Source organism: Pelobates fuscus, chromosome 7, assembly GCF_036172605.1.
Source record: "Pelobates fuscus isolate aPelFus1 chromosome 7, aPelFus1.pri, whole genome shotgun sequence".
Lineage (NCBI taxonomy): Eukaryota > Metazoa > Chordata > Amphibia > Anura > Pelobatidae > Pelobates > Pelobates fuscus.
Genome location: NC_086323.1, coordinates 82,375,537 through 82,397,932, shown reverse-complemented (window position 1 = coordinate 82,397,932; position 22,396 = coordinate 82,375,537). Strand labels below are relative to the sequence as shown.

General features: G+C 38.9%; 1 protein-coding gene across 1 annotated transcript in view; it reads right to left on the bottom strand.

Annotated features, from left to right (window-relative positions):
- The window catches only part of LMX1A (LIM homeobox transcription factor 1 alpha), a 70,618-nt gene extending 68,797 nt beyond the window's left edge, over window positions 1-1,821 (bottom strand). The window contains exons 1-2 of the mRNA XM_063427345.1: window positions 1,744-1,821; window positions 542-626 (exon numbers count right to left, since the gene is read on the bottom strand). Of these exons, the coding sequence (XP_063283415.1) occupies window positions 542-617 (76 nt within the window). The 5' untranslated portion in view covers window positions 618-626; window positions 1,744-1,821. The remainder of the gene's footprint in view (window positions 1-541; window positions 627-1,743) is intronic.
- Between the last annotated feature and the right edge of the window lie 20,575 nt (window positions 1,822-22,396).

The following is a 22,396-nucleotide window of genomic DNA, read 5'->3' as shown; positions in this document are numbered from 1 at the left end:
TTATTCTTTTTTTTTTATTATGAATTATGAATTTGCTAATTGTAAATACATTATGTGTTATATTTTACAAAAAAAATATTTTTTTTCAGTATACCACTTTACGTTTCGAGTTTCAAATTTAAAAAGAAATCTAATTCTTAGCCCACTGTGAATTTATCCAGTATTTAGTTTATTTTATGTGTTTTGAAATAAATGGTATCTAGAATAGCATTGTATGATCATGTACAGATGTGAAAGAGGCAGCATTTTGTGCACAATTACCTACTAGATCGATTCTAGAATATAGTTATAGTATTCGATATGCAATTTCCATGAATGAAAGGAAAAAATGATATTAGAGGTGTAAACATATAAGGATTTTTTTTTTAATTCAGTATACATTCAGGTCTATTGTGTCAGAAATTAATGAGATCACTTAAAACTGATCTAGAACGCGCAGTTAAGAATTCTTCCGAATATTATCTGGTTCAGAATTCGTCATTCTGGAACGAACTCCAGACTGACAATTATATATAGAGTCTCCATCAATATTAAAACTTACCAAACAGAGAAGACATTGTAGCTGACGTTTCGATAACATTTTGTATATTTTCTTCCATTTTTAACCCGTCAAGCATTGTGACACACTGTGGATGCAAAAAAAAAAAAACAAAACATATTAATAATAATAATAATAATAATAATAATAATAATAATAATATTAATAATAATAATAAACATACTGTCTACGTGATTCATCTTTTTATATCAATGTATAATTTGACAGTTTTACTACAATGAATTTTTTTATATATTTGTAGGGTTTTTATTTTACATTTACTTTCTGTATAGTATTTTTAATAAAAAAAATTATAAGTAAAGCTACGATTCATCATTGTATACATTTTGTTTCTATATCTATAATATATATATATATATATATATATATTATTTATCTTGAAATAATTCAAGTTTTTAATCGGTGATCTAATTCTAATGTATGGAATTTATAATTTTGCCATTAAATAAACCAAAATGTATTGACAATTTAAAAATGTTTTCTGAATCGTCTTATTTGGAGCAATGTAAAAATCGTGTAATAATTTCAGTAACACAGCATCTACCAGTTCCAGTCATTTGAAGAGATTTGATTTCTGGACTTTTGTGTTTTTTTGCCCAAATTATACTATAAATGATCCATTCTGATCATTTTCTAGAGCACACATGCTCTACAATATGTATTTTAGCTGCAGACCAGACACTATCGTTTGAATAATAAAGTTACAACACTTACATTATAAAAAGTTTTTTTTTTAACTTTAAGCATATTTTTATATGTCATTAGCAAGGAAACATTATATTCAGTATATATAAATATTGCTCTAGAACCAAGACACGAGGATTTATAAAACAAGTAGACATTAAGTTGTAACAGTAACCTGTGTGCACTAACAAGTGATGTGAAGCTTTGTGTTGTATTTTAAAGTACATTTTCTCAGAGCACACTGCTAGTTAACCATAATTATGTTTTATAAATTATGTGTTTTGAAAATATACATGAAATCATTTAGTATTACGTCATTCACATTTGTATTTAGTTTAATGAAACACACACACACACACACACACACAGAGCATTCCTGTATGTGTCAGTGTATGCAGTAAATAGAATGTACAGATGTGATGTCAGTGATACAATATCCAGTGCAGTAAGTAGCATTCTATCAGCTGTTAGCTCAGTACAGAGGTAGAAGGATCCCTTACCCAGCAGTATGAGTTAGGAGGAGACAGGTCCTGAGTGTGAGGCTGGGATGCAGGATGTCCTGAGATGTGTCTGTCTCTCTCTCTGCTCGCAGCGACTCTCAGTCTGATCAGGTTAGAGGAGGGACCCGGCCTCTCTTGGTGTGGAGCTGTCACCAGGCTGTCCTGTGACCCACCCTCTGACACCTGTCAGTCCTCACAGCCCAGCCCGCGGAGCTCATGCAGAGTGCTGGAGTCTGTGAGCCTTGGGAAGGCAGGCTGGAGCTCTTTATCTTCCTGTGTGGGGAGTGTGCCCTTAAATACCTGGACCTGCCTGCATCCGCTTTACATAGACTGACTGAACGGCCATTCACTAACACTGCGATCTATGTCTCTCTGTATCACACACTGCCTGCTGCCCCCTCTCACTTTGCAGCTCTCTCTCCCCACACCCCTCTCTCAGACACTCTCATGTTCGTCCTAGTTTTTCTTCATTCTTTCTTTTACAACACTCCCTCCCTCCTTCTCAGTGTCTTCCCTCCTGCATCCTCTATCTGACTCAATCTCTTTTCCCTATAATGGGTTTTACACCTAACAGTTCAGTTTAGTTTGTCTTATTTGTTCTTAATCCTGATGAATCTTTCTTTCTTTCTTTCTTTCTTTCTTTCTTTCTTTCTTTCTTTTTCTTTCCTTCCTTCCCTTTACATTAATTTCCATTGTGATTGCCTATATAGTATTGCTCCTAGAAAGGATACTTGAGGAACAAAATGATGATTAGGTAGGCATTAACCAACACTGAGTGCTGAGTTACCAGAAGACAAGTAGCTTTGGCTGATACAGGGGTTGAAGGAAATAAGCAAGGCTTCACATACCCTGTACTAAACAAGGAGGAAAGTTGAAATAGCCCCCTCCACTGCCATACCCGGCCCTGTGAGATGAGATATTGGTTACAGGAACACCAACAAACCTGTATTCCTAACGCTTTAGTGTTCCTGTCCCTATTTAAAAACAGTCACCCCCCAGCTTGCCATAAAACTAATAAAATAAAGGGGTTTACTTACCTTTCTCCAGTGCCCAGGATTTCTTGGTGCTACTTACCTCTGCGCCTCCCACAACTACACAATGACTCATAGAGTTACTCATAGAACAGCATTGGGGACTTCATGCGCATGTTCGGCGAGTGTTGCGTGTGCATACAAGCTACCCTATAGGAAAGCATTGAGTCAGCAGATAGTAGTCACTTAAAACTGATACAAATAAACATTCCCTAACATATATTCACTTAGTAAAGTTATAATTCACAGAATGGATAATACTCTGCATGTTTTACCTATCTATCTATCTGTCTATCTATCTATCTATCTATCGCATGTTCAGCGAGTGTTGCGTGTGCATACAAGCTACCCTATAGGAAAGCATTGAGTCAGCAGAAATGGACAGGACTTTATTGAGATGAAGTATGATAATGGACTTTAGTGATAGTTTAATGACAATTAGAATGGGGTTCCTTTTACCATTCTGTAGGCTGTGGGATAGTATATTAAGGTTAGGGTTTCATATGTCCCTCTTAATCTCTTCCTTGCCAGAGGTGTACCCATACCCAATGTGCTGAACATAACTCTGGCTGTGCCTCAAGCCACCTTAGAGTGTACTGCGAAGATACGACCTCGGGGCTTCAACAGGTTGTATGCTATCCTTTAATATGTTTTTTTCCTTAAGCATTAAAATTGAGATTCCTTTCTAGCAAATAACTAAAAGTAATAAGTCTATTTAACTAGAGGTTTGTGCATCTATTTAAACATATGTTTACTTTCAATATTGTTCTTGAAGTGTGGCTTCTAAAAATGTTGTGAACCACGAAAGTAGGAATTTCTATTCCTTGTTGTACTAATTACCTAGTCCCCACCCTTCCAGCCTAGAACACCAGAGCAAATCACACTCTCTAGAACAATAATTCTTACTTACTAATTATTAATATGGTATGGTAAGCCCAGTCGAGCTACTATATGTTCTCTAATTACAATGACAATTCTTACCAACTCCCCATACCCCTAAATATATCACCAAACCAATGAGATTGCTCTTCAGTTGTAGCGCTCTTTATTTATAAATATAGAAATCCACACCAATGTGTTCACATCTATTCTGCAAGTGATTTTCTCTATCTTGGCTTATTGTCAATTATTTTATAGGCTCCGCCCTTTGCACCTGTCAATCAGCATAGACAGAGCATAGAAAAAGGAGGAGGAGAAGCATATACAATATTTCAGTTTTTTCAAACTCCATGTGTGGCTGACTGGCACTTCCTGGACTGAACTGGAGTAGGATATCGATTGCTAAACTTATAGTATACATTTTAATAGAAAATAGAGCAGCACGCAAATAAAATGTTAACATAGGTTCTAGGTATTCTTCAGGGTTTTATCCAGAGAGGTGACAAATCCACTTAAAGCTTTGTGGATTAATGCAAGGGCTAACTAAATGCCCTGGTAGCTAGACTTTCTAATGAAAATATATAGCGAGAATGAGCAGAGAATTCTTTCGAAGTACACATGGGCTTGAAAGGCATATCAGTGCTGTCATTGTCAAGTGATAACAGAACATCCACACAAGCATAATCTAGACACAGGCAGGTGGGCATCGCTGTTCAGGCCCTTGCCAAAAATTCCTAATGCTTGGCACTTGACCAGTCTTGAATGTAGCAATCAATCATAATGTTGGGTCGTAAAATCCCATAAAATAAAAAAAAGAAAGAAATTGTAAATACGTAGGAGCAAAGATGCACAATAGGGGAGACACAGATTAATACACCACACAGAGGTACTCCATATAGATGCTACATACAGAGAGACATAATTCAGTATGTACTAACTGGGTCAGTGTCACAAGGGTAAGAGGCAGTAATTTATTTACGACCGATCAAAAGATACGCTAAGTGGCAGCAATACCAGAAATAAACAAAGAAATTCACTTTTAAATTTTCTGGCAAAAAAAAGTAAAATATATCAGATAAGATCAGCACAGAAAACTGATATCTCTACAAACATCTGGAACCCATAGAGAAAGAAAATTAGTAATACAGCGCCGTATGTCCCCAGAGTTCTAAAATATATTAACGTAATGTTTAACATTTTTAAAGAACATAAGTGTGAATTTGATTTACTTTCTATTATCATTAAAATTGCTTTGTCATGTTTTTGCAGAATAAAATGCTTTTTTTTTTTTTCTAAATCTGCCTACGTTTTTTTTTTTTATCATCTTTTCCATAGTGTATTGCATTGTAAAGTTATTCCTAAGGGGAGGAAGGGGCTACTTTAACTTGTGGCACACTAACTGTATTCCAATAAGTAAGTTTTCCTTTTTTACGCAACTCAAAATGCATCAATTTGATATTGTTTGATTAGCTTTCCAATTGATTTAATATTTTTGAATACACGTTTTATTTGTTTTTAATTCTTTCATTTGAACAGCTTTCAAAAGACACATATATCCATCCCACGAGTTCTACATCATATAACATTTCTGTGGAAAATTGCAGTTGTATATAATACCAAGTACATTGGGTCAGGTATAGACATGTTTAGTATCTCTTGGATTGGTACACAATGATGCTGTTAAAATATATGTATCCTTTTACAGGGGGCATTGTGAAAGACTGGTGTTTGGGTATTTTTTATATAACAAAAACGAGGTCCAGAAACAAAAATTGACATGACTAAGACGTAACTTTTAAAAAATATTTTCAAATACTAAAATATATTTTAAAAAATTGTATTTGAAAAGAGATTTACATTTATAAAACAAAATCTAAATATTAAAAAATATATTAAATAATTTGGAAAGCTTAGCCAACAATATTAAATTAAAGCCTACATAAGTGAATTGGTTACTGACATCAAGGTGACCTTAGTGATCACTCAACTTACACATCATTTTTTTGTCCTTTCTCGGTCTAGACTTAGGGTAAATTGTAAGAGCCAACACGCTAAGTATGGGTCTATTAACAGGTAAAAAAGTAAGAGACATATTACCAAGACTTATAGTGGTCAGGCTTAACACAAAGGACCTCCATGAAGGTGAGAGGAAAACATAGTCAGAGAGAAGCTAAACAAGGGGTACACAGTAACAGTAAGCAAAGTTGGGTCAGGAATACAGAGAGCAAAAAAGACAAGTACAAGGCAATTTGAACACCGGAGAAAACACCAAATACAATATAAACACACTGTCAGGTCAAACAAGAACCACACATTTGCATCCTATCACTGATTATGTAGGTGGGATAACTGGCATTATCTCTCCAAAATGTTGAAAACCAGCACCTGTTGGCTTCTGGCCACCCACAGAATAACGCAGGTACAGGAATGAATAAATTGACTTGGAAGTACTGACTACTCCTGCATCCCAATTGATGCCAGTAGAAGATTAGACTGCAGGAATGACTTGAGAAGCCTTTGAGGCCTTTCTTGACTTATTGACTGGTACTCAGGAAAATGCGTTTTCTATGTGTACTTTAGATCACATTTTTAATGTTGCCTTCCACAATAATGCTTCTATATGCAAGTTGATTTAAAGGAACATTATTGAGTTAGTAATACAAACATGTATTCCTAATGTTATAGTGTCACCCTACCTATTTAGGTGACCACTCTCCCTCCATTACGAGGATTTAAAAGGTAATTTTTGCTTACATTTAATTCCTCCCTGGTCTCTCTGGGATCAAACAACAGGGGCATTGCTTCCAAACCACTACATTGAGATGAAGTGGTCTGGGTTCCTTTAGGGTCCCTTTAAGAACTAAAAGGCCAAAGAGGAAACTCAGTAATTAATGTTTGTATCAGAAAGGGAATAGAGAAACGCTCCCTTTTAACTCAAATAATAGATTAATAGTTCCCCAAATAGTTAATATTCCATGAAGTAGCAGGAAACTCTATCTTGACTCTATAAAGATGTAGTTGTGTTAATTGCAGTCCCTTTAGTGCCATTCTCCCCACCATGACACAAGGCACTGCTGATGTGGTCAAGCAACAACAGTTGAGCTGTGTGCTTGTATGTGCATGTATGAGCTGCCTTATCCTGTATCATAGTGGCATTTCTATGGTTTGATTAACTGAAGAGGTGATAAGGGATACAAGATAGAATATAGAAGATTTACACTAATAATATTTGGTTTTATACAGCTTCTTAAGATTTGTTATTGTTTCAACAGCATTCCATGCAAAATTCATAAAATATAACTTTTCAGGTTTGCAAATCCCATACGTATATCAATCACTTGGTTATGAGCCAATAAGCTGATCTTGGCGAAAAGAACTCACTTAGGGAACAGTTAAAGACACAAGTCCTAACTGCAATCCAAACTGCTGAGATTCAGAAAGGCAGACAGAATCACAGCAGGAAAAGTTGAAAACATTTATTTTCAAAACAAAATTGAAATTCTTACTATAAGATATTAATATCTCCAAATTGCATCTGAATCCAGCAATCTCCAGCAAGTTCTGAACTAGTCAAGAATGAACAATCATGCCTTACTCCAAATTGTAATGATTTTACAAGCAATGTTTCATATGAGATCCCAAATGAAAGTGTTCATTAAAGGGACACTATAGTTACCAGAACAACTACAGCTTAATGTAGATGCGGACTGGCCAGGGGGTCATTAGGCTCTGGCCCCTCCACCCTGCATTCTTGGCTGAGATAATCAGAATTGACAATCTCAGCCAATCCAATGCTTTCCTATGGGAAAGCATTGTGATTGGCTAAGATCAGAACTTATGCTGATGTCAGCAAAGGAGGCGGATAGGGGCGGAGCCAGCACTGTTCTGCAGATAAGGTGAGTTTTTACTATTTTTAAGAGGGCAAGGGCAGGCTAGGGAGGTTAACGTGTGATTTTAACACTACAGGGCCAGGAATGCATGTTTGTATTTCTGTTCCTATAGGGTTCCTTTAATTTTTATCTTTTGTTTTAACATGAGTTGCTTGTTTAAAGTGTGGTATTAATAATCTGTGCCTTGCTTTGATGATGTAGAACTTGACTGCCCTAAATGTGATCTTGGTTTCTGCAGATTCTAGTTTGGGATGTTATATTTGTACATACATTTTATCAAATTTGCTTTGTGTAGACTGTCTTGGGAAGGTCAAAAGAGAGGATGGGCTGGAAGAAGAGAGAAGATGCCTAGCTTTCTATTCATATATCTCTATCTATCTATCTATCTCTAGCTTCTAGCGTGAAAAAAACCCGAACAAGCCATTTCCATTCTGCATTCACTCTTAATGCCCAGAGGGAAAGGCAGTCAGTCTTTAAGCCATGGTTTCCTCCACAGGGGACTTTCCTCTCCTGCTAAAGAATGGCACTCCATGTGTCCAGAGGTGCTGTCAAATTATCTGATTTCTTTGACAAATATAGAATTATGTCCAACCTCTTGCCCCTTTAATCCTCTATATCCTTGTCACAGATTGATATATAACTTTGATTCTGTGAATTGTACCTAATAAAAATGAATATAAAATATGTCATGTTATTTTTTTATAGATAGGAGAAATAGGTTGGTTGGACCAGGATAGATTAGAAGGGGATCTGATAGGAGTATGGATGAACCATTTTAAAGTAGAGGTACAAGCACTAATGTAAAACTTATTTTGTGTCTTACAATTTGCCTATGAGTTACATTTTTGTCTGGTCTCTTTCTTCCTGTCAAGTCATGCTGACTTCTGAGTCTAGAGAGACCTGCACTGAGATGTTGTCATGGGTGTTTTTGTGACTTTGGGGAAACTTTGGTAGACCACATTAATTTAAGGTTCTATAAGTCAAGTTTAGCTTAAACAGTGTTGCCAGCAATCAAACCTGGGTAGGCATTTGAATCCAATGTTTAATTACATTTGGTTAATGGGTTGCTTGATTGAATAACTGAGGGGTACCTATTTGTTATTTATCTAAAGTTGTCATTTAAAAACTTACATTTTTTTGTTTACTATGTTTCTGTTTGTCTTATACTACATATTTTTATGAAGATATGAAACTATTCACTGCAACAAAAATTACAAATTACATGACATCTGGTGTCCAAATAATTTTTCACATGCATATATTAAAAAAATAAAAAAATGTTACCCACACTCACTGTAAATATTTTCTCATTTTATTTGTGCCATCACAGTCATTACAGCTCTACATTTTATTTTGAATAGGAACTTTGTCCAGACCCCTAGAGCATTTTATATGAAAAGCTGTATATTTGAAAGGGTGTGTCATCTTTTTCTCATTTTGCAAAAGGTGCAGATTTCAATAAAAACTAACACTTTTCTAAATTAACCTGGTTCCCCCCCTCCCCCCCCCCCCCCCCCCATGGCTTTCAAGCAGACAACCGGGTTTGTTACTTCCTAGTTTAGCTCAGTGGAGCTAAACTCGAGACACAACAATTTTGCCCAGAGCATCTGCCGTGCAAATAATTCTCATTGAGCTGCAATTGGAATTCTGTGATTAAACAGCCACAGAAAGTCTCGGCAAGGTTAAAAGGGCAGGGCTTGCAAAGGCAGCAATCAAGTGAACTGGAGGTTCTGCAAGTCGTTTTTAGATAAATCCCCAATGAAAAATTAAATGCATGAAAAGTTTTATTTGAGGTATCTCTACTATATTGCTTTTTATGTATCTGTTTTTTTTTTTTTTTTTTTTAATAGTCCTTAAAAAAAGTTCCTGTGCGGATGGAAACACTGATCTATGATAATTGTGATGGCATGATATAAAGGAGAATTACACATTACTGTGTGGATCAATATATTAATTTTCTAGTTATAATTTTATTTGTAATAAAATACAATTATTAAGAACTAGCAGTGCATGTTGGATGATTGACTTAATACATCATAATTAGCCACATATAATATAATGACTTACATGAAGAAGGCTAGGGATTTTATTTGCCATATACTAGCCATGAAATGTGGACTCTGTCCATGGTACTGACTGAAATGATTGTAAAGATTGGTATGTGATGACAATGAAACTGTTTATTTGTTATTCAAATGTACATGCAGATTGGTAAAGGCATGATAGCAGTCCTGAGTCCAATAAGATGTAAATTAACCAACATTACATCAGGAAACGTAGCTGAATGGTACATGCTCACGGGTAATGCTGTCCTAGTATCTCTCTCTCTCTCTCTCTCTTTTTTTTTTTTTAAACAAACTTACATACCATGATAGTCCATTGTTCTGAGCATCAACATACTTCTATAAAACTGCTTTGTTTCATCCTGTAGGCAGAAACCCAAACCACTATGACACTGGAACTGGTCTGATGAACCAGATTAGCATCACCTTCAACTGCTTTTTATCCAAACATTTAAGTTTTCTCCCAGGGCCATGGTTTGGAGGAAAAATATCAAGGGGTTCAGTCCAAGGGTAAAATGTACACCTACCCATCAAATATATTGACTTAATAGCATCCCCAAACCCTGCCCTACACTGTACTCTATGCCCAATCCTAAACCATAATATGCTCTGTGAATCACATTGTGACCCAATATCATTCCTTGAATTCCTATTACATAAACATAAAACAAATACACAACATGCCTGCTATTAGCCCTATACCCACAGTAATAATCTGTATAATCAATGCTACGTATGGTACAGTAAAGAGTCATTGTTACTAATTATGTAATTTGATGGGGTATTTCTCGATTACATGGGGCATGGGGCTAACAGTGCCAGAATCACACCCTGGCTTTTCAGGACCCCAACTTAGAGGTATAGCCCCTCCCAGTAATGTATTGTGTATTGTGTAGTTCTTGTTGGATTCTCAATACCTAGTGACTTATAGCATATTTAACCCTCTTTATTTAAACTTTGAATTCAGAAAGGAACCCTTATAGGAAGTCACTCCACACAGCAAATACACATGAACTCCTTAAGGACACAACTTCAGAAATAAAAGGGAATCATGACGGAATATTTATGTCATGTGTCCTTAAGGGGTTAATCATCATTATCAATGGAGTCTCATCATCCGCTGTATATATGTCCAGAAGCAGCTCTGAAATTATACTAAATACAATCAATTGAAAACCTTGTTTGTATTCAAGTCTTAAAATACATCATATATTTATTAAAAGAAAAATAATGCTATGTTCATGTTCCTACTCAGTTTATACAGTTTCCTTTTAGCTTAATAACTTTCTTTTTCAGAGACTGTGTTTGACAGACCAGTTCCTTACTTACCTTCGTGAGACAGACGTACTGTCATTTATTTTACATGACTGAAATATGAAAAGTTTGTACGTACATTCTACCTGTATTGTTTTATTTATCAGCAACAATATTGTTGTCTGATAATAATATGCAGATTAAACAGGTAGTTTGGAACAAGTTACTTAAAGGAGTTGAGTATTTGAATGTCTTTCTTGAGAATGTAAGCATATCTTTCTTACTACTATTATCTCGTTCACACTAGGGTAAATATCAATAAATATGTCAAATGGTATTTTAAAATAAGCGGAATCTGAGATTTTGTTTTAATTTTTTTTGCATTACTTTTTAACACATTAGAATATATGAATTGTTGCGCCCTCTAGTGGAGATTCCACAGAATGTCAGTTGATGTGCAGGCAAAACTGACATTTTTAAATGCATTTTATAATATATATATAAAATGATACTTGCCTATAAAACTTGTAAACCCGCTGCACTTGCGAAATTAGCAAACTAGAATCCTACTATAAAAAAAATATTTAATTTTGAACACCATTGGTAGTCAAGAAGAATAAAAATTTCCTCCTGACATTTTGCTGAAATTAATCACTTAAAATCAGGTATACCCAGCGCAGAATAAAAAAAAACTATGCACAAAGAGATCACACTTCCCTAATGAACAAACAGAACATATGAAAATGGCAAGAGTGAACAGAATTGTATGAATTTTTACATAGTAGGATGGCATTATAGCAAGAGAACCATAACAGTGGAAACTGTGCCCTCTGGTGGTATTTAAACGGAAACACATGGTTACCAAGTACAAACGCATTTGAATTGAAGATTGATTGATTGATTTTCGAGCTCTCATTACAATAAATAAATGAAATATAACGGGGGAATAATCAAGAACCTGTTATTTAGTCACCCAGTCCTTATAAATGCTTTTAGAAACAAAAAAGTCTGCAAGCTCAATATTTTGAACCCCAATCCTCAGTACAGTAACAGACGGTGTTTTGACAATATGCTGCTTTTTCATAGAACCGTATTAATAAAATATAATTTGATACTATATCCTTAAATCTTTTTCCACAGAAGGGCAGAATGTAGCATTAAAGGGACTCCCTGGTCCTTGCACTGATGCCGGGAGCCGGGTTAAGATGTCAGTCCGACATTGGCATCACTAAACAGTGCGGGGGATCAGAGCAAGAATAGCTTGAAGATGACCAAAGCAGCTGGACCTCAAAAAAGGATCCACTCCAGTTCTCCCAGAGGTAGGGAGACTGGGTGGACACATTTAAATACCAGTGTGTGTCTGTCAGTGAGTGTGTGTGTGTCAATTCAGCGAGTGTGTGTCTGTCAGTGTGTTTGACTGTCAGTGTGTGTGTGTGTGTGTGTGACAGTGAGTGTGTCTGTGTGTGTGTGTGTCTGTCAGTGAGTGTATTTATTTATGTCACCAGCCCCCCTCCAATCACACGAGAAAGGTGTTTTACTCACCTTTTTTGCCATGCTGGTGTCACCACGGCTGGCCCCACCTAGATACTATATGCTTGACCTTCTTCCACAGAAGGGGAGAATGTAGTAGTAGAGCAACTCTCTGGTCCTAGAAGGACTTATAAGGACTAGATATCCTTAGGGGAGATGGAGATAATTACAGGTAAACCTTCCTGATAACTGATCACTTGAAAGGTAAGAATGTTACCATTTTAATTTATAAAAGTGGCAATTTCTACTGAAATATGCACTTATTTAAAATTCAATAAAGAGGACACACTCTTCACACAAAGCATTTTGGCAAGCTAATGCACTTAAGGGTTCTGGAGTGTCTTTTAACTCATACATGTGTGTACAGAGGCGGCACTCTAATTAGGCGATTTAGGCGGTTCCCTAAGGCCTGGTGCTGACTCGGGCCTCGTGGCTGCCTAAATCGCAGTCTATGACCGAGGGCCCGACACTGGGAGGGGGCCTGGTGGCTTGCCCAGTATGCCTCCGGGTGCAGGCTCCTCCACACGGTCTGCCCATAGAGCAACCTCTGATCTGCAGCTCCGCCAGGTGTAGAGCTGCAGATCACTTGATGTGGTTCTTCAAGCTCACTGACCGGAGCTTGTGAGAACGAGCTCTGCAGTTCTGTGCGTGGCGAAGCTGCAGACAGCTGTCACACCCTGAATACATTCATCATACACCCAATCATGGTCACAGGCAGCCCCCCCCCCCCCCCAAACACACAGCAGTCAGCTATCCCATACACATACAGTCTCATAAACAAACATACACATACATTCACAAACAAGGATACTCACTGTCAAACACACACTCTCAGGCACATACACAGGTAGACAATGCCAGACAAACTCACAAGTTCACACAGCCAGATACACATTGTGACTGCATGTCTGTATTTGTCAGTGTGTCTCTGTGCAACAGTGTGTTTGTGTGCATGTGCATGTATCAGAGTGTCAATGTGTTTTGTATCATATATGTGTGCATGTAACATTGTGTATATGTGTGCATGTATTAGTGTGTGTCTATGGTTGCAATGTGAGGTATGGTACGGCAAAGCAAAGGTAAAGTGGCAAGATATATAATATATATTATATACATACATATACAAAACATGGAGACACATGTAAAGAACATATGGGATAATATATCCCCTTAAGGACAGAGCTTCGGAAGCTTGTCTTTCACTTTATGACAACGGCATTCTTTGCATTTTTTGCTGTTTGCGTTCAACTGCAATTTGCATTTGACTAATTTATTGCACCGACGCATATTATATACCGTTTTTTAAAGGACAGAAAGGGCTTTATTTTGATGTAACATATATATATATATATATATATATAAATGCTTATTTATTATAACAAAAATACAGAAATATGCAAAAAAAAATGAATTTTTGTGTTTTTTTACAGTTTTTGCAATAATAATGTGTGCACAATTAGTGCAGGTTAAGGAAAGTAATTAAAAATAAATTCATTTAGTTGTTCTGATTTACAGAATATATAATGTGTCTGGGATTGTAAGTTTTTTTTGGTAGTTACAGGTCACAAAGCACAAGGAGTAAAATAAACTTTTAATGTGGAGCGATTTTAGAATTTGGTATGTTTGTCTTGTAAGCTTTATAGCCATAAAAGAAAACTAAATTGCCACACAAAAGTATATATTTATATAAAGTAGACACCACAGGCTATTTACCTAAGGTTGTTTTGACACTTTCTACGTAGCCATTTTACCGCCAACCTCTGCTAAACATTGGAGTAAAATTGTGTTTTTTGGGGGTTTTCGCACACAAACTTATAACAAAGAACTTCTCATGTGTATTTTGTAAAGTTGGTGTGTGCTATTCCTGTACAAAGTTTTATTATGTGTTCAGTTACTTCTGCTGAGTACAACGGTACCCCCATTGTATGTCTTTGGCACTATTTCGTGAAGCTACAGTGCCATATAGGAGACCTGTCCTTTTCAGTATTCACAGTAGAATTTTGAGAGACGGATTTAATGAGCCTATGCTTCCATTTGGGGTATTATAACAGTTTGACTGCTCACAAAACCCCAAAAAAGGCCTACCATTTGTAAAAGTAGACACTCCAGGGTATATCATAAGGTGCATATTGTGCCTTAGCATGCCCCCATTTGTTCACCAATATATGCCAAAGTATGTGGTAAAAAATAATTTGAGGCATTTTTTTACATACGGATTGCATTTTTGCTGGGCATTTTGTATATTTCATATGTGCCACTAAGTTTAAAAACCCCCAATTTATGCTCAGCTAAGTCTTCTGAGTAAAAAGACACCCCCACTGAATGTCTTTGGCACTATTTCGTGAAGCTACAGTACCATATAGGAGACCAAGCCATATCAGTTTTTACCGAACTTTGAATTTTGACGCTGGGCCTATGCACAATTTCCAAGCATCTTCGCAGGTTTTAAATTCAAACTACCATTTCTTAAATTAGACACCCCAGGGTATTTTAAAAGGAATATTTTGAACCTTAGCGTGGGATCATTTTTCCGCTAGTGTGTACCAAGTGTAGTGGTAGTAAGCGTTTTTTATGCCTTTTTGACACAGTGAGTTTGCACAGTATTTTTTGCAAACCATATGTGTACTACCACTGTATAATACTTCATATGTTGCTCAGCTATGTCTGCTGAGTACAAAAATACCCCCGTATGTACCTTTGCCACGTATATGTGGACATCGGAGGGGCACATTTGGGACACAGCCATTCCATTTTTTTTCAAATTTTACATTTTTACGCTGTGCCCATGTCCCATTTTAGACTATTTTACCAGGCTATATAATCCAAATACCCCATAAAGCCATACCATTTCTTAAAGAAGACATCCCAGGGTATTTCAAAAGGCATATTTTGAACCTTAGCGTGGGATCATTTTTCCGCTAGCTTGTACCAGGTGTAGTGGTAATAAAGCGTTTTTCTGCCTTTTTGACACGCAAAGTGAGTTTGCACAGTATATTTTGTAAACCTTATGTGTACTACCACTGTATAATACTTCATATGTTTAGCTATGTCTGCTGAGTACAAAAATACCCCCGTATGTACCTTTGCCAGGTATATGTGGACATCGGAGGGGCACATTTGGGACACAGCCATTCCATTTTTTTTTTAACTTTTAATTTTTACGCTGTGCCCATGTCCCATTTTAGAGTATTTTACCAGGCTATATAATCAAAATACCCCATAAAGCCATACCATTTCTTAAAGAAGGAACAAGGAACAGCCAATTAGCAAAGAAGAGTGCTATAAAAAAAGCCCACTGCCAGCACAATTTAAAAATAAGCCTGTACAGGTGTTCTAAGAGTAGCACATTTCTCTTCCAGGGCCATGATGGGTCTGTTTGCTCTAGAACTAAAGACATTTCATCGAAGACTGACATTTCGTACATGAGTAAGAAGGAGAGGGAGGTTGGATGTATACAGTGGGTCGAGACGTTTCAAACTCAGAAATGACCATGGCCAAAGCAATTATGGCCTCTTCTTGGTGTCTGTCCAAAGCTGAAATAAAATGTTAGCTGCATATGTCAATTTCAGTCACAGTATACTTAATAATTGATAAATTATACATAATCATATTCAGGATATACTCCGTCTTCATAAAAATTATGCAATAAATAGCTGTACCTATCAATTTTAGTATTAACAAAATTGTTAGAACAAACTACATATAGTCCCATTTACATTAAAGGAACACTTCAAGCACAATATACACTACAGATCTGTAGTGGTTATGGTGGAAGCAGTGCCCTGGTGCCCTCCCCACTGCAATTAGTCAAACTGTTTGCTAATGGTTTGAATTCTGACCTAGGACCTGCCAGGGTGCTGGTCTCTGCCTCTCCTCTTCCTAGGGCCCGCTTATTGGCTGAGAGCATCAGGTGATGAAAAGCCGCCTTACCGGCGAAACGCGCGTCGGGAGATCTCAATTTCTGCATTTACTCAGCCTCAGCCTTAGCCTCTAATCTTTGATCTAATTACGGCTATATATATTTATCCTCAATTCCAAGGGTGTTTGGGCTGGGTGTTTGTCAGGGTCTTACCTGAGTTGGGAGTCTGTAGCGCAGATATGACGCTCACCCTTGCAGATAGCCACAGGCCGAGGTGGTCAGGTAAGAATTCACCTGGCCTGTGGGTCTGTGCACGGGGGCTGTGCAGGATGCAGTACCAAATTCGCAGGACAGGCAAGGACAGAACCAGCAGGATAGTCGAGGGATAGCCGAGGTCAAAGGATGCCAGAGGTAGGATAAACGTAGTCACAAGCCGAGGTCAAATACACGAAGCAGAATAAACAGGAACACTGGTACGACACAGGAACAAAGATCAAAGACTTGACAATGAGTGCAGGGCGAGGCTGGGTTTAAATACCCTGCTAATGGAGATCAGAGTCAGGTGAGAAGCAGGCAAGTCATGGTGCAGCCCCCGGTGTAGTAGCCAAGCCAGAATGAACAAGGACGGAATCAGAAGTCTCAGGTAAAGCCGCTGTGGCTCAGAGGTAGAGAGCAGGACTGGGATAGACAAGTACCCCGGTTCAAGTCCCCTGTTGGGAATTCCAGGAGCGACCACGTCTTGCCGTCTGTCTCACAGGTGAGTACCCTGACAGTACCTCCCCCTTCAAAAACGACCTCTGGGCGTAAGCAGGCTCCTCATCGAAGTAATCCGTCTCACCAGTGTCACTCTCAGAATCCGTCGAGTCCCCATAGTGAAAGTCCTCAGCATGGGATCCCTGATTAGTTCGGGATTTCCCAGTACCAGCTTCTGGTACAGCTGACGATCGGTCTAGGTTCCGGGTAGGGGTGACAAAAACTTCCACCACTTCGGGAGGGACAGTGCTTGCAGCTAGCAGTGCTTTTTCGAACACTTCCAAGTCTTTTTTACAGACCGTAGTGCCATTAGAAGAAATGACACAATCCTTAGGTAAATCCTTTTCAAGTGGGTAGGAAGTAGTGGTGGTAATACAGGAAGCAACTTTGGTAGTAACGGCAGACGACTCTAGAGCAGGAGGTCTAGGAGGGCGAACAGGACAAAGGGTGATGAAGTGTCCACCTTCTCCACAGTAAAAGCACAGACCATGGCTTCTCCTTCGGTCCCTCTCTCCCGGTGTGACTTTGCAGTGGACACGTCCAATTTGCATAGGCTCCTCAGGATCAAGTTGAACACAGGATACCTCTGGAGTTCTCCTGGGAACTGGATCATAAGAGGGTATCACTGGGGTGTGGTGACGTAGACTCCGCGATTTTTTAGTAGTAGGAGCTGGCTTGGGCTTAGTGATCCTGCACTGTGAGTCCAAAGCAATAATAAAGGACTCCCAGCTGACAAGGACAGGACTCTTCCTCTGCAACATTTGGTAAGACCAGGCTTTAATGCGTCCAGACAACAGGTTGATAGCCGCTCTGACCCTGATGAAATCCGTGGCGTAAGTTCGAGGCTTTAAAGAGAACAATACCTCGCAATCCATCCTGAATGACTGGAAGGACGTGTAGTTACCATCAAATCTGTCGGGCATGATGACAAAGGGTTCCGGAGCTGGATGTACTGCGCCTTTAAGAGATAAAAGTTCCTGCTGCAACTCCGAAATAATCTGGGCCAGGCTGGACACTTGCTGGAGTGAGGGTGAGCACATTTCTGCGGACTCCATATTGGTCAAGTCTTTTGTCAGGGTCTTACCTGAGTTGGGAGTCTGTAGCGCAGATATGACGCTCACCCTTGCAGATAGCCACAGGCCGAGGTGGTCAGGTAAGAATTCACCTGGCCTGTGGGTCTGTGCACGGGGGCTGTGCAGGATGCAGTACCAAATTCGCAGGACAGGCAAGGACAGAACCAGCAGGATAGTCGAGGGATAGCCGAGGTCAAAGGATGCCAGAGGTAGGATAAACGTAGTCACAAGCCGAGGTCAAATACACGAAGCAGAATAAACAGGAACACTGGTACGACACAGGAACAAAGATCAAAGACTTGACAATGAGTGCAGGGCGAGGCTGGGTTTAAATACCCTGCTAATGGAGATCAGAGTCAGGTGAGAAGCAGGCAAGTCATGGTGCAGCCCCCGGTGTAGTAGCCAAGCCAGAATGAACAAGGACGGAATCAGAAGTCTCAGGTAAAGCCGCTGTGGCTCAGAGGTAGAGAGCAGGACTGGGATAGACAAGTACCCCGGTTCAAGTCCCCTGTTGGGAATTCCAGGAGCGACCACGTCTTGCCGTCTGTCTCACAGGTGAGTACCCTGACAGTGTTACTATCTATGCCTGCATGTTATGCGTATAGCGCATAAAAATTCTACTTCTCATTACGCTTATCAGGGTCCTTTTCACATAGTTAGCCGATAGTTAGCTATTTCTGTTTCAACATTAGAGGTAGGTGCCCTTGAAGGCACAGTTATACTTTTTAATTACTCTAGTTTAGCTCCTTTACAATTACACCGAGAGAAAGGAGTTCTTTATAAGCATATATACCTCTACTATAATTTAAGTCAGCCTGAACGGCAAACAATAGACAAATTTGTCTCTATACATTTCCTAAGAACGTAAGGAAATATTTTGCTCATAAAAAGACAGACTAGCCAAGGTTGATTAGACACATTTGTGTCTTAAACTTATGTCTATATTGACAGACATGTCCATCAGCATTGCAACAACTAATATACTGTAACATCAGTTTATATCTTATGTTGTTACACCCTTACAGTGTTGTAATAATATACTCTATTTCCTGGCTAATCATGGCAGCATCACTTATGGGTAGCTCCGCCCTAATCAGGAACAGGACAGGACCAAATCAATTAATCAGGACCAGACTGGGGTATAAAAGGTCCCTCCTCCTTCCATCCCACAGTCTTTTTTCCTGTCCTTTCAGGACACACAGGATATTTTATTTTGGGCCACCTTCCCATGTGTACCATGGGCCTCCAGATGAAGTTCAGCCTCTCTTCATCTGAAGAACTCAGTAAACAGCCTGCACAGGCAGGACTAACTGAGTTTAAGTACAGATTAGTATCTGTACTATTATGGGAGAATGATACATATATTTCTATATTAAGATGTGGGGTCGGCTGTTGCCTTAAAAATTCCCCTTATGGCATCCAACCCCCCTGATGTGTGGGCAGAAATTTGGGAGAAGCTAGGTCTGACTGGTTTTCAAGGTAAGTCTGTGACTTATGGTTGGTATATTTATTGTGATCTCCAGTTTTACAAGGTTGGTTGCTGGGGTTTATAGTATACAGCTTGTTCTATGCTTCTTACCTGTGTCAGTCTTCACCTTCTGTGTTCGGAATGCCGACGCATGCACAGTAACGCCGGCGTCCGCCGGGTGTTCTGCGCATGCGCGGGATAGTTGCGCGCTTAAAGGGATATTGCGCCAAAAATGTACAATTTTAAAAATCGATCGGAATTGATTCTGTCTTCTCCCCTGATCATCTGGTAATAAGGAAAGCTGCCCTTTTTCTTCCAGAGATTGTTTTAAAGGTAAAAATCCTATTTATTCTTGTCATTTTTTTTTCTTATGCTTTCTGCTTTATTCTTTTTGCAATAAGTGATATTTATTATTCTATATGGCTTCTCCCTCTGCCTCAAGATCTCGCTCTAGAAGACATAGGTGAGCCGCATATAAATTTCCAAGGTATTATGGGGGGAAAAGAGTGCCATGACAGGCCTATAATATATTGTATATTGGCCTTTATTTCAGCCCAGTAAAATCTCAAAGGATTCTCCCTAAAAAGTAGAGAGAAATCTAATAGATGTGCAAACTGCAACCAAGGCTCCTCCGGGAAATAATTTATGCAGATCTTGCCTGACAGAAGCAGCGAATGAATGGGATAAGAAAAGTTCCCCACAGGTTGACTTAAAGAAATGGATATCAGAAGCAATCGCTGAAGGCTTTAAATCCTCTAGTAAGATGGCTACTTCTAAGCGTCCCAGAGTGGAAAGTTATGTGGAATCGGACGAAGAATCTGATATGATGGAAGAATATTCAGAGGAGTGACTCAAAATCCCTGGACTCCAGGTCTGTAGATGAATTGTTTTGTCTTATCAGAGAGACCTTAAGAATTCCTGAAGAAAGCAGGGAGAAGAAGGAGTCTGACAGATATTTTGAAGATCTGAAGTCTAACAGACCCACTTTTCCAGTTCATTCGGCTATCAAGGAAGTCATATATGAAGAATGGAATAGACCTGAGAGAAAGGTGACCTTAAAGAGTAAGTTCCCAGATTATACCCGTATGCACCTGAGGACTGCAAGTCATGGATTTCTGTTCCTAAAATTGATGCAGCAGTCATTCATATGGCGAAAAAGACGACTCTTCCCATAGACTCGATGGCATATTTGAGAGGGCCAATGGGAAAGCGATTGGACGCTAACCTTATCAAGGCATACCTGGCCCTGGGATCAGCGTTACATCCAGCCATTGCCCTAACCACCTTGTCCAGAGCTCTTAAAATATGGGTTGATAATCTGGAAGAAGATATTACTAGAGGAGTCCGTAGAGAACACCTGATGGAGGGCCTTAAAGATTTTAAGCTAGCCACAGAATTCTGTTCTGAAGCTTCACTGGAGGTTACTAATGGTGGCTAAGAATGTGCGCTCCCTTTCCAGGGTAACCTGCTATTTGGCTAAATCCTGGAAGATGCAATACATAAAGCAGCGGATGGGAGAAAGGCTTTTCTTCCACAAGGGAAAGAAGATTTAGTGCTTCCTACTGGAAGGATAAAAAATTCGGAGATCGATCCTTTCGAGATGTCAGAGCATACAGACCCGGAAGAGAATACTCCAGGAATTCTAACTGGAGAATCTTTCAGTCTACTTCAAACCGGTTAGAGGAAGAGGATCTAGACCAGCTAATAAAACCTTCTGAACGTTTGCTAGCCCGGCCAGATGTTATAGGAGGCAGACTTTGCTTCTTTTATCCGGTTTGGGCCAAAAGTATTCCAGATACTTGGGTTCTTTATATCCTTATGGAAGGATACAAGATAGAATTCAAAGAATTTCCTTCTCTAAACACCTTTATCCGTTCGAGAGTGGCAAAGGAAGAAAAGAAGTTGCTCTAGCCGACATTATTTCCCAACTTCTGCAGAACCAGGTTATAGAGAAAGTGCCTTACAGAGAGCATTACAGAGGCCACTATTCTACTATTTTTCTGGCCACAAAACCTCAGGGAAAATGGCATCTAATTCTGGATCTAAAAGGTATGAATACAAAATTGATAACAAGAACGTTCAAGATGGAGTCTATTACTACAATTCTGGCCAATATAAAGCCGGGGAACTGGATGACATCTATCAATCTCAAAGACGCCTACTATCAAATACCTATTCACGACAGTTATCGCCGGTTCCTGAGGTTCTGGATTTCGGGGAATCACTACCAGTTCAAGGGACTTCCCTTCGGCTTAAGTTTGGCCCCCAGAACGTTCTCGAAGATTCTAATTTCTCTTGTGGCCTTTATAAGGACAAAGAACATCGAGCTTTATCATTATCTGGACGATTTTCTGATCATAGGTTTATCCAGTCAGATAGTAATCTCCACACGTCAATAACCATCAAATACCTTCAAGATCAGGGTGGGCTATGAATCCCAAAAGAGTTCTCTGGTGCCTTCTCAAAGGATGATATTCCTGGGAGCAAATATAGACTCGGTGAATGGCCTTGTTATCACTGTCTACAGACAGGAAAGAACGAATTGTGAAGAAATCAGAAGCCTGCGTCAAAAATCCTGCATCACAGACTTTATGAGCCTATTAGGGTCTCTTACTTCCACGATAGGCCTAGTGAAATGGGCCCCGTGGAGGATGTGACCTATTCAGAGGCAATTTCTCTTACAGTTCAAGGTAAAAACCGGAAATTGGGATCATAAGATTTGTTTACTAAGGAGGATTTCGAAAGATCTGTATTGGTGGACAATAGAAGAGAACCTCTTTCGTGTTTTCCCCTGGAAGGACCAAATTGGATAACTATAACTACAGATGCCAGCCTCCTGGGATGGGGAGCACA